Source organism: Lissotriton vulgaris, chromosome 6 (assembly GCF_964263255.1).
Source record: "Lissotriton vulgaris chromosome 6, aLisVul1.2, whole genome shotgun sequence".
Lineage (NCBI taxonomy): Eukaryota > Metazoa > Chordata > Amphibia > Caudata > Salamandridae > Lissotriton > Lissotriton vulgaris.
The window spans coordinates 1,535,506,928-1,535,519,040 of record NC_141694.1 but is presented as its reverse complement, the minus strand read 5'-3'; the positions used below and the strand labels follow the sequence as shown (position 1 = coordinate 1,535,519,040).

The 12,113-nt window shown below is 50.3% G+C and overlaps 1 protein-coding gene across 1 annotated transcript; it reads right to left on the bottom strand.

The window, feature by feature from the left end:
* Positions 1–1,593: 1,593 nt before the first annotated feature.
* On the bottom strand, positions 1,594–4,398 carry LOC147709113 (uncharacterized). Its single transcript, XM_086925860.1, has 2 exons — positions 3,646–4,398; positions 1,594–3,591 (listed from the first exon to the last, which is right to left on the bottom strand). The coding sequence occupies exon 2, from the start codon at positions 3,559–3,561 to the stop codon at positions 1,594–1,596; it is 1,968 nt and encodes a 655-aa protein (XP_086781986.1). The 5' UTR covers positions 3,562–3,591; positions 3,646–4,398.
* Positions 4,399–12,113: the final 7,715 nt, after the last annotated feature.

Sequence of the window (12,113 nt, the reverse complement as noted above, 5' to 3'; positions counted from 1 at the left end):
ATAATGCTCCCCTGCCACGATTTTGGTACTGTTCCAGTGGTCAAGATATAATTGAATAGTGGGGTTAACAAAAGACTCCATTCCTTTGGGTTCATCTGCAAGACCTTGATAGGAATTTGGTCGGGGCCAAAGGCACCTGTGCTTCTTGCCCTTCGAATGTGAGTTTCTACCATTATATTTGTTGTTTTAGGAATTAATGGTTTTTGTTTCTCCTTTGCATTATCTGTATGGTTTTCTTCAAATTTGACCATATTTGATTTATAGAGATCTGTCAGATAGATTTCCCACTCTTTTGGAGGAACCGGTACTGCTAGTAATTTCTTTTTTGTTCCTGTTAGTTTAGCTATTAGTGACCAATAAGTTCTCTGGTTTGGTTCTTTTGCAGCAATTTGTAAATCGACCCAGTTTCGATCTTGAATAGTTTTTTTCTTACTTATTTTTTCTCTACTCAGCTGGTTTTTCAGTTTGTTTATTTCTTTCGTTTTAGTAGGAGAAGAATGTAAATATTGAGCACGTATCAGTTTATTTAGTTTTTTCCTTATCTGAGAGTTCCAGATTTTTTTGGAGTTTTTCTTCATCTTATTACCAGCATTTCCTTGGAGATTCATTTTTATTAGTGCCTCTTTTAATTCGGTAAGCATACTCTCAAAATTTTCTATAGGGTCTTCTGAGTGCTGTTTCTTTAAGAAGTGTTTTTGCTGAACCAGTGTTGCTATTTTGCCCATAAAAGATGAATTCCAGAAGATACGTCTCTGGTTGCTGTTTACCAGAGTTTCATTTCTACAAAGAATCATCTGTCCTTTTGCTGCAGACTGAGCCGACCAATTGGTTCGTAATTGCATCATGGCGTGATCGCTGTCTGATGAGAAGTTGGAGTGAAGATGGGAAATGGTTTCATATAGATCTTTGTCACAGATGATATAATCTATTATCGATGGACTCCCGTTTCCCTGTCTTGTATATGATGCCGGGATGTCTCCTTCAATGTTCCCATTCAAAATTACCCCATTTATATTAAATAGTGCAGATAACATTATTTTCCCTCTTTTATTTGAGCGGATGTCTCTGGGGAATTGGGGAGTATGAGGTTCCAGGCTTTCCTCTTCGAAAATTCTTCCCCACTTTTTTATTTCTGAATTAGAAATTTTCCCATTGAAATCGCCCATAATCATAAAAAGAGGAAACATATGGGCTTCTATTGTTTGTTTAATGATTTCCAAGATGTCTTCACATAGCATGTCATACTTTTTTCCTGGAGGGGCATATATGTTGAAAAGCAACATTGCTCTTTGGGGACTCATGTTGTCGGTTTTTAGAAAAAATTTGATGCATTGCAAATTATCGCTGTTGGTCTCAACTATCTCTTGTTCCCAAGTACAATCCTCTCTCATTAGAATAGCCAAACCTCCTTTGGCATGGCCCCGATTAGTAGCTTTTGCAGGTATGTTGTAGACGTAGTACCCTTTTTGTGAAAAGGGTTCTGTTGCCCAAGTTTCTTGTAAGGTTAAAATTTCAGGTTGGTTTTTTAGAACTTCCTTCATTTTATTAGTTGTTCTCCCTGCAACATTCCACGATATAAGCTTTAGACCTTGGTTAAACAGAAATCTTCAGTTGGTTAGCACTTTTGCTGCAGTTCAGCATCCCCGGCAGCCATGTCCACGACTTCTCGGATTCAATATCGGTAACTTTGTTCTCGTTTGTATCCAGGTACCAAACTTCCCTTTCTCCTTTGTTTAAACGAATTTTCAGGATCGCTTCTCCCTGTCTCAAATCTCTAAAATTGCTAGCCCCTAAGTTTTCAGGCATCAATGAAGATCTGGGACCATTGTTTGGATAAGAATTAGGGATTCGCTGCCTATTGTTGTTTACGGTTTTATAGTTTGTATTTCCTTTGGACTCAACCTTCTCAATTACGTCATATCCAAATCTGTGTATGGTTTCTTTTTCCCTAAGTATAATCCCAGGTATTACGGGAGACCAAAAGGAAACTATTGCAATTTTATTTTGACCACTTTTGGGGAGAGTCACTAGATTAATTTCCCGGCTAGTCAAAAGTTGAAGAGGCTTTATATTTTGCAGGAGATTGAGTATCCTGCCTCTATTAAGTGGTGTATTATCTGTGGGGAATAGTTCTTCAAATTGAAGTGCATTTGACTGTATATTTGCACTGCTTGCGTTGTCCTTCATGTTAGTTCTATTGACATCAATACTTTCGTGTCTTGTCTTATTGACTATCTTAGTTGGGAGATATTCGTCCGCCCTTGGGTTCAGTTCTGGCTTTATATCTGTGCATAATCCTTTGGGAGATTCTCCTTTTTTACTCATATATGGTATACTTTTCTCGTCATTTTTCTCCTGTAGATCTCTTTGGGGTATATTGATTTTTTGGAATTTAAGTTTGCGGTTTTTCTTTTTTTGGATCCTTCTGAGAGGTTTTTTCTTCCTTTTATTTTTTCCCTTTTCCTCTGTTTCCTTGGTTTGATCAATTGCAATTTCTACTACTGGGGGTTCTGACTTAGTTTTTGTACAAGAATCTTCATCTTCCTTTACTAAGTCTTTATCATATGAATCCTTTTTCATTTGTTTGTTAAAAATTGGGAATTGCTTTTGATTCTTTTGCGATCTTTCTCTGAATAATCTTTTTAGAGAATAAATTATTGAATTGTTAGTAGATTCCGTTTTTATCCTTTTATGAGTTTCTATGAGATCTTCTTCTGATGTCTGAGTAGAGGAGTGTCGATTACTTTGTTTATAGTCGTTTTCCTTTTGATCAATAGTATCCTTTGTTTGATTTTCTATTATTTTTAAGGACTCCTTCTTTCTTTTCTCTTCTACTAGGAATTTTAGAATGCCAATTTGGACATCCAGGGTTTGATCTGAATTTTCAAGGATGTTTCCTAGAAAGGAGAGAACCGATTCTAATATTGCCTGTAATGAGAATAAAGCCTTAGATATAGGTATTGTTGATGCATCGAGATTTTTATTATCAGTTAGAAATGGGTCCAGAAAAGAATCTTGTTCATGTGTAGTTGTTTTTTTTGTTTCAATAATTGATTGCTTAATTTCGGCGCTATTTTCTTCTACTTTGTGCTGGACTATACCTGTGTCATCTAATTTTTGTAGGCTCACATTACCCTTTATAGGGGATGCTATTAAGTTCGAAGTATTTTGTTCTAACTTGCAATTGAGTATACTTAGGTCCTCTAATTTGTGTAAGCTCTCATAGTTTTTTATAGGAGTGGATGATTTCAGGAGGATAGAGTTACAATCTTTTAGCATAGACTTGTTGGTAGGCACCGTGTCACTTGCGTTGTGAACCAGTTGTGGGGATTCAGATAATCTAGTTAAATCCCCTGGACTCCCAAATGGTTTACTTTCAGTGGTGTAATTTTTGTTATCAGATGACTTTTTTGATGGTATGGTAGAAAAATATTCATAAATTGCCGGGGTTAGCGTAGTGCGGCCAGGTTTAATCGCTTTATCTGTGGATTTCCTAACTGCTTCCTCAGTTCCCATGCGTTTCATGAAAATTGTGCGTGAACGTAATTTCCTTAGACCCATTGGTATTTCCTAATACTGCTTCTATAGTCACTTTGGTAGTATATCTCGAAGACTGTGGTTCCTATGAGGAATATACGTCAGCACAATACTCTAAACAGCTCCCCCTTACTGGAAGTAGAAATAGTTGCCGATAAAAGGAAATTTTTACCTATTTTTTGACAAGTCGTTTCCGCAATGATTTTGGGCGTTGTTGTTAGTAGGGTGGCCCGTCCCGTCCTCGGGCGTCCCCGGACGGCCACAGACGGCCCGCCCTTTGCCCGGGCTTAGCCCGGCGTCCCGCACGCGTCCCGCTAAGCGTCGGGGGATCGTATTTATAGGCGGAGCAGGGGGCGGGAAGAGACTCCAGGTGCGCTCCGGTGATCCTGCGCTGCTTCCTGGGTCTCGCAGTCCCGGCCCCTGTAACTACAGCCTCACACGCAGTCAGAGAGCGTTCCAACTCCCTCGCCACAAGGGACAGCAGGCAAGGCAGCAAAGAGCACAGACTCACCAAATTCGAAATGCAGGTAATGCTACGAGCGGCACCCGCGAAGCGGGGGCCGCGAGCAGTTGTTGGTGTAGGCAGCCAATCAGAGCGAGGCAAGGCTAGGCAGGCGGCCAATCAGAGCGAGGCAAGGCTAGGCAGGCGGCCAATCAGAGCGAAGCAGGGGCGGGAAGAGACTCCTGGTGCGCTCCGGTGATCCTGCGCTGCTTCCTGGGTCTCGCAGTCCCGGCCCCTGTAACTACAGCCTCACACGCAGTCAGAGAGCGTTCCAACTCCCTCGCCACAAGGGACAGCAGGCAAGGCAGCAAAGAGCACAGACTCACCAAATTCGAAATGCAGGTAATGCTACGAGCGGCTCCCGCGAAGCGGGGGCCGCGAGCAGTTGTTGGTGTAGGCAGCCAATCAGAGCGAGGCAAGGCTAGGCAGGCGGCCAATCAGAGCGAGGCAAGGCTAGGCAGGCGGCCAATCAGAGCGAAGCAGGGGCGGGAAGAGACTCCTGGTGCGCTCCGGTGATCCTGCGCTGCTTCCTGGGTCTCGCAGTCCCGGCCCCTGTAACTACAGCCTCACACGCAGTCAGAGAGCGTTCCAACTCCCTCGCCACAAGGGACAGCAGGCAAGGCAGCAAAGAGCACAGACTCACCAAATTCGAAATGCAGGTAATGCTACGAGCGGCACCCGCAAAGCGGGGGCCGCGAGCAGTTGTTGGTGTAGGCAGCCAATCAGAGCGAGGCAAGGCTAGGCAGGCGGCCAATCAGAGCGAGGCAAGGCTAGGCAGGCGGCCAATCAGAGCGAAGCAGGGGCGGGAAGAGACTCCAGGTGCGCTCCGGTGATCCTGCGCTGCTTCCTGGGTCTCGCAGTCCCGGCCCCTGTAACTACAGCCTCACACGCAGTCAGAGAGCGTTCCAACTCCCTCGCCACAAGGGACAGCAGGCAAGGCAGCAAAGAGCACAGACTCACCAAATTCGAAATGCAGGTAATGCTACGAGCGGCACCCGCGAAGCGGGGGCCGCGAGCAGTTGTTGGTGTAGGCAGCCAATCAGAGCGAGGTAAGGCTAGGCAGGCGGCCAATCAGAGCGAGGCAAGGCTAGGCAGGCGGCCAATCAGAGCGAAGCAGGGGCGGGAAGAGACTCCTGGTGCGCTCCGGTGATCCTGCGCTGCTTCCTGGGTCTCGCAGTCCCGGCCCCTGTAACTACAGCCTCACACGCAGTCAGAGAGCGTTCCAACTCCCTCGCCACAAGGGACAGCAGGCAAGGCAGCAAAGAGCACAGACTCACCAAATTCGAAATGCAGGTAATGCTACGAGCGGCACCCGCGAAGCGGGGGCCGCGAGCAGTTGTTGGTGTAGACAGCCAATCAGAGCGAGGCAAGGCTAGGCAGGCGGCCAATCAGAGCGAGGCAAGGCTAGGCAGGCGGCCAATCAGAGCGAAGCAGGGGCGGGAAGAGACTCCTGGTGCGCTCCGGTGATCCTGCGCTGCTTCCTGGGTCTCGCAGTCCCGGCCCCTGTAACTACAGCCTCACACGCAGTCAGAGAGCGTTCCAACTCCCTCGCCACAAGGGACAGCAGGCAAGGCAGCAAAGAGCACAGACTCACCAAATTCGAAATGCAGGTAATGCTACGAGCGGCTCCCGCGAAGCGGGGGCCGCGAGCAGTTGTTGGTGTAGGCAGCCAATCAGAGCGAGGCAAGGCTAGGCAGGCGGCCAATCAGAGCGAGGCAAGGCTAGGCAGGCGGCCAATCAGAGCGAAGCAGGGGCGGGAAGAGACTCCAGGTGCGCTCCGGTGATCCTGCGCTGCTTCCTGGGTCTCGCAGTCCCGGCCCCTGTAACTACAGCCTCACACGCAGTCAGAGAGCGTTCCAACTCCCTCGCCACAAGGGACAGCAGGCAAGGCAGCAAAGAGCACAGACTCACCAAATTCGAAATGCAGGTAATGCTACGAGCGGCCCCCGCGAAGCGGGGGCCGCGAGCAGTTGTTGGTGTAGGCAGCCAATCAGAGCGAGGCAAGGCTAGGCAGGCGGCCAATCAGAGCGAGGCAAGGCTAGGCAGGCGGCCAATCAGAGCGAAGCAGGGGCGGGAAGAGACTCCAGGTGCGCTCCGGTGATCCTGCGCTGCTTCCTGGGTCTCGCAGTCCCGGCCCCTGTAACTACAGCCTCACACGCAGTCAGAGAGCGTTCCAACTCCTTCGCCACAAGGGACAGCAGGCAAGGCAGCAAAGAGCACAGACTCACCAAATTCAAAATGCAGGTAATGCTACGAGCGGCCCCCGCGAAGCGGGGGCCGCGAGCAGTTGTTGGTGTAGGCAGCCAATCAGAGCGAGGCAAGGCTAGGCAGGCGGCCAATCAGAGCGAGGCAAGGCTAGGCAGGCGGCCAATCAGAGCGAAGCAGGGGCGGGAAGAGACTCCTGGTGCGCTCCGGTGATCCTGCGCTGCTTCCTGGGTCTCGCAGTCCCGGCCCCTGTAACTACAGCCTCACACGCAGTCAGAGAGCGTTCCAACTCCCTCGCCACAAGGGACAGCAGGCAAGGCAGCAAAGAGCACAGACTCACCAAATTCGAAATGCAGGTAATGCTACGAGCGGCTCCCGCGAAGCGGGGGCCGCGAGCAGTTGTTGGTGTAGGCAGCCAATCAGAGCGAGGCAAGGCTAGGCAGGCGGCCAATCAGAGCGAGGCAAGGCTAGGCAGGCGGCCAATCAGAGCGAAGCAGGGGCGGGAAGAGACTCCAGGTGCGCTCCGGTGATCCTGCGCTGCTTCCTGGGTCTCGCAGTCCCGGCCCCTGTAACTACAGCCTCACACGCAGTCAGAGAGCGTTCCAACTCCCTCGCCACAAGGGACAGCAGGCAAGGCAGCAAAGAGCACAGACTCACCAAATTCGAAATGCAGGTAATGCTACGAGCGGCACCCGCGAAGCGGGGGCCGCGAGCAGTTGTTGGTGTAGGCAGCCAATCAGAGCGAGGCAAGGCTAGGCAGGCGGCCAATCAGAGCGAGGCAAGGCTAGGCAGGCGGCCAATCAGAGCGAAGCAGGGGCGGGAAGAGACTCCTGGTGCGCTCCGGTGATCCTGCGCTGCTTCCTGGGTCTCGCAGTCCCGGCCCCTGTAACTACAGCCTCACACGCAGTCAGAGAGCGTTCCAACTCCCTCGCCACAAGGGACAGCAGGCAAGGCAGCAAAGAGCACAGACTCACCAAATTCGAAATGCAGGTAATGCTACGAGCGGCACCCGCGAAGCGGGGGCCGCGAGCAGTTGTTGGTGTAGGCAGCCAATCAGAGCGAGGCAAGGCTAGGCAGGCGGCCAATCAGAGCGAGGCAAGGCTAGGCAGGCGGCCAATCAGAGCGAAGCAGGGGCGGGAAGAGACTCCTGGTGCGCTCCGGTGATCCTGCGCTGCTTCCTGGGTCTCGCAGTCCCGGCCCCTGTAACTACAGCCTCACACGCAGTCAGAGAGCGTTCCAACTCCCTCTCCACAAGGGACAGCAGGCAAGGCAGCAAAGAGCACAGACTCACCAAATTCGAAATGCAGGTAATGCTACGAGCGGCTCCCGCGAAGCGGGGGCCGCGAGCAGTTGTTGGTGTAGGCAGCCAATCAGAGCGAGGCAAGGCTAGGCAGGCGGCCAATCAGAGCGAGGCAAGGCTAGGCAGGCGGCCAATCAGAGCGAAGCAGGGGCGGGAAGAGACTCCAGGTGCGCTCCGGTGATCCTGCGCTGCTTCCTGGGTCTCGCAGTCCCGGCCCCTGTAACTACAGCCTCACACGCAGTCAGAGAGCGTTCCAACTCCCTCGCCAAAAGGGACAGCAGGCAAGGCAGCAAAGAGCACAGACTCACCAAATTCGAAATGCAGGTAATGCTACGAGCGGCCCCCGCGAAGCGGGGGCCGCGAGCAGTTGTTGGTGTAGGCAGCCAATCAGAGCGAGGCAAGGCTAGGCAGGCGGCCAATCAGAGCGAGGCAAGGCTAGGCAGGCGGCCAATCAGAGCGAAGCAGGGGCGGGAAGAGACTCCAGGTGCGCTCCGGTGATCCTGCGCTGCTTCCTGGGTCTCGCAGTCCCGGCCCCTGTAACTACAGCCTCACACGCAGTCAGAGAGCGTTCCAACTCCCTCGCCACAAGGGACAGCAGGCAAGGCAGCAAAGAGCACAGACTCACCAAATTTGAAATGCAGGTAATGCTACGAGCGGCCCCCGCGAAGCGGGGGCCGCGAGCAGTTGTTGGTGTAGGTAGCCAATCAGAGCGAGGCAAGGCTAGGCAGGCGGCCAATCAGAGCGAGGCAAGGCTAGGCAGGCGGCCAATCAGAGCGAAGCAGGGGCGGAAAGAGACTCCTGGTGCGCTCCGGTGATCCTGCGCTGCTTCCTGGGTCTCGCAGTCCCGGCCCCTGTAACTACAGCCTCACACGCAGTCAGAGAGCGTTCCAACTCCCTCGCCACAAGGGACAGCAGGCAAGGCAGCAAAGAGCACAGACTCACCAAATTCGAAATGCAGGTAATGCTACGAGCGGCACCCGCGAAGCGGGGGCCGCGAGCAGTTGTTGGTGTAGGCAGCCAATCAGAGCGAGGCAAGGCTAGGCAGGCGGCCAATCAGAGCTAGGCAAGGCTAGGCAGGCGGCCAATCAGAGCGAAGCAGGGGCGGGAAGAGACTCCAGGTGCGCTCCGGTGATCCTGCGCTGCTTCCTGGGTCTCGCAGTCCCGGCCCCTGTAACTACAGCCTCACACGCAGTCAGAGAGCGTTCCAACTCCCTCGCCACAAGGGACAGCAGGCAAGGCAGCAAAGAGCACAGACTCACCAAATTCGAAATGCAGGTAATGCTACGAGCGGCCCCCGCGAAGCGGGGGCCGCGAGCAGTTGTTGGTGTAGGCAGCCAATCAGAGCGAGGCAAGGCTAGGCAGGCGGCCAATCAGAGCGAGGCAAGGCTAGGCAGGCGGCCAATCAGAGCGAAGCAGGGGCGGGAAGAGACTCCAGGTGCGCTCCGGTGATCCTGCGCTGCTTCCTGGGTCTCGCAGTCCCGGCCCCTGTAACTACAGCCTCACACGCAGTCAGAGAGCGTTCCAACTCCCTCGCCACAAGGGACAGCAGGCAAGGCAGCAAAGAGCACAGACTCACCAAATTCGAAATGCAGGTAATGCTACGAGCGGCCCCCGCGAAGCGGGGGCCGCGAGCAGTTGTTGGTGTAGGCAGCCAATCAGAGCGAGGCAAGGCTAGGCAGGCGGCCAATCAGAGCGAGGCAAGGCTAGGCAGGCGGCCAATCAGAGCGAAGCAGGGGCGGGAAGAGACTCCAGGTGCGCTCCGGTGATCCTGCGCTGCTTCCTGGGTCTCGCAGTCCCGGCCCCTGTAACTACAGCCTCACACGCAGTCAGAGAGCGTTCCAACTCCCTCGCCACAAGGGACAGCAGGCAAGGCAGCAAAGAGCTGCAATTTGAGAGCTTTCACTCGTAATTACTCTATGTGAAAATCCAGCCAGTTACAGTAATGCTGGCTGTCCGGAATCTCTGCATACAGTTCCGCACAGTTCATAATTGGGGTCAAAGTTATCTATTTATATCCACCAGAATATTTAATTTGTAAGCCTTATATTCAGGCTAACTCAGAGCAAGCACTTTGAAGGTGTCACAACAGTAACAAATTGTGAAAAGTATAGCTCAAAGAATATGGGAATACTCCAATTAAATGTACAATCCCTGGAAACAAGATAGGCCAGGGAGTGTAAGTTGGTAAGGTACTTAAGTTGATAGGAGGTAGCCGGAAATGATCTCAGTATATCCTCCTATTCTGCTGGGGTTGCTGATACTGGAGGTTTGGAAAACATGGAGGCTATGATGTACTGCAGGAGCCCAAGAGGATGATCCACAAGGGTCCCCTGAGACTTCCTGGGAAAGTTAGGAATACCATACCCAGGGCCTCATTTATGAAAAGTGACGCATCACTGCGTGAAAACAGTGATGCATCACTTTTCATTGCACCCTCCTTACGAAATGCTGGATGTGTCATATTTACAGTATGATGCATCATGTCGCAAGGAGTTACAGATACGTCAGTATTGCTGACGTATATGTAGGCACAAAAATGACGCATTGCTGAAGTGTGTCACAAAAGTGAAGCAACCCCAGCAATGTGTCCTTACACATGGGGCAAGCCCCTTGTGAAAGGACCTGCATCAGTCTTACGCCTGCTGTGAGGCAGGAGTAAGATATTGATGCAATGGCATCCTAGAAGTGACGCTATTAAATCTCATAGATTTCACTGCGTCACTTTTACAAGGCTTCCATGCATGGGTACACCCTGCCTGCATACATTATACCTAACGCAGATATAATGTAGCGCAGGGGTTTATAAAGTGGTGCATCTGCTTAGATGCGTCACTTTGTAAATAGGACGCAACACAGGGCATCTTTTACGCTCCCGTCGCGTCACAAAAAGTGACGCAACAGCAGCGCAAAACCGACGCAAGGCCTCATAAATAAGGTCCCCAATTTCCCTAATAATTCCACACTTCCCCATGGGGTTTTACCCAGAGATTTTGGCTGCTTCCAGCAGTCGAAACATTCAGGTGAAATGCACCCAATCCGCATTCCTCCTGCTGCTTTTGTTATTCCAATGGTAACTCCAATTATCGCCCCATTGGAATTTATGGAATTAGGAAAAGGCCCTTATGCATTGACAGGAGGCGACAAAGCCGAAGACACCATGAGACACATCTTAGATTTTGTAGGGCTAAACTTATGGAAGTGATGTAACATCTAATTATGACAGCATTTAGACGTTGAATTTCTGCAAGTGTATTTTTCTATTTTCTTTACGAGATGACCATGCAAAAGCATTTAAAAGGTGAATGAATATTTGAGAGACACAATCATATATCATGATGATAACATCTGTCAACATAAACACATTGCATTAAAAACTACTAATTTTAAAAAGAAACAAAATGTATTGCATCAATTATTAGATTAAATAAAAGACGATCAGATCGCACCAAGGGCAAGATGTAGGTAATTTCATTTTTCCGATTCTTAAATACCGACTCATACCGAATCGGTATTTCAGAATCGGAAATTGTGATGTAGGTAAAAAATCGGGAAAAATTACCGATTCGGAATCACTCGGAATCTGAAATCGGTATTTAATGAATCGGTAATTTCCGAAACGGTAAATTCTGAATTGGTAAAACCCATTCATTCCAATGGGCCTCCTGGCCCATAGGAATATATGTGTTTTACTGATTCAGAATTTACCGATTCGGAATTTACCGAATCAGTAAATACCGAATCAGAAATTTGAAACTGACAAACATGTGAGCCTGTAAACCAATCAGAAACACCAACCACACCCAAAAACAAAGCTACAGTGGAATCAACCAATCAGAATCAAGCACCCCTCCCCAGTACCTGGGAGTGGCCACACCCATGCAGGTGCAGAAACTCAACTGTCAGGAGAGCAGGAGGACAGACAGAGGAGCAGGCTTCCCTGAGCTTACCTGATCAGCACCATGGAGACCCAGGATGGACAGAGGGATGCAGCATAGCGCAGGAGGAAACTGAAATCCAGCCCTGATGAACTGCATGTGCTCGTTGAAGAGGTTGTGAAACACTACAGCAAAATCTTTGGAAAACAGTCACTCCATGTTGCAGCGTCTGTCAAGCGCACTACCTGGATTGAAATCCAAGCAAAGGTAAATGCCATCGGGGTCACCCACTGTGAAATTGACGATTTAAAAAAAAGGTGGTACGACCTTCGCATTATTACCAAAAAGAAACTAGCTGCCCACAGAAAAGAAGCTGCAGCAACAGGGGGAGGCAGAAACCGAGCACCATGACTCACCAACATTGAGGAGCTTGTGGAATCCACCCTAGAGCCGGAATGCATCCATGGCATTGGGGACGCTGACAGCTCCGCCAGAGCTGCAAAGAAACAAGGTAAGATGCATGGACATCATCATTAACCCATTTACCTGTTCCCCTTCCCCACTCTGTGTGCCAACATCACACTCCAGAACAGGTTTTACTAATGCCCAGCAATGTTTCATGGGAGACGTAGTCATAGGTAGATAAAGCTATGCAGTCAGCATACCATACAGCAAGGGATGCAACACACTACTA

What these genes read in the sequence shown, in the direction of transcription:
- LOC147709113 (XM_086925860.1), bottom strand. Translation starts at nt 3,561, where the DNA reads ATGGGTCTAAGGAAATTACGTTCACGCACAATTTTCATGAAACGCATG.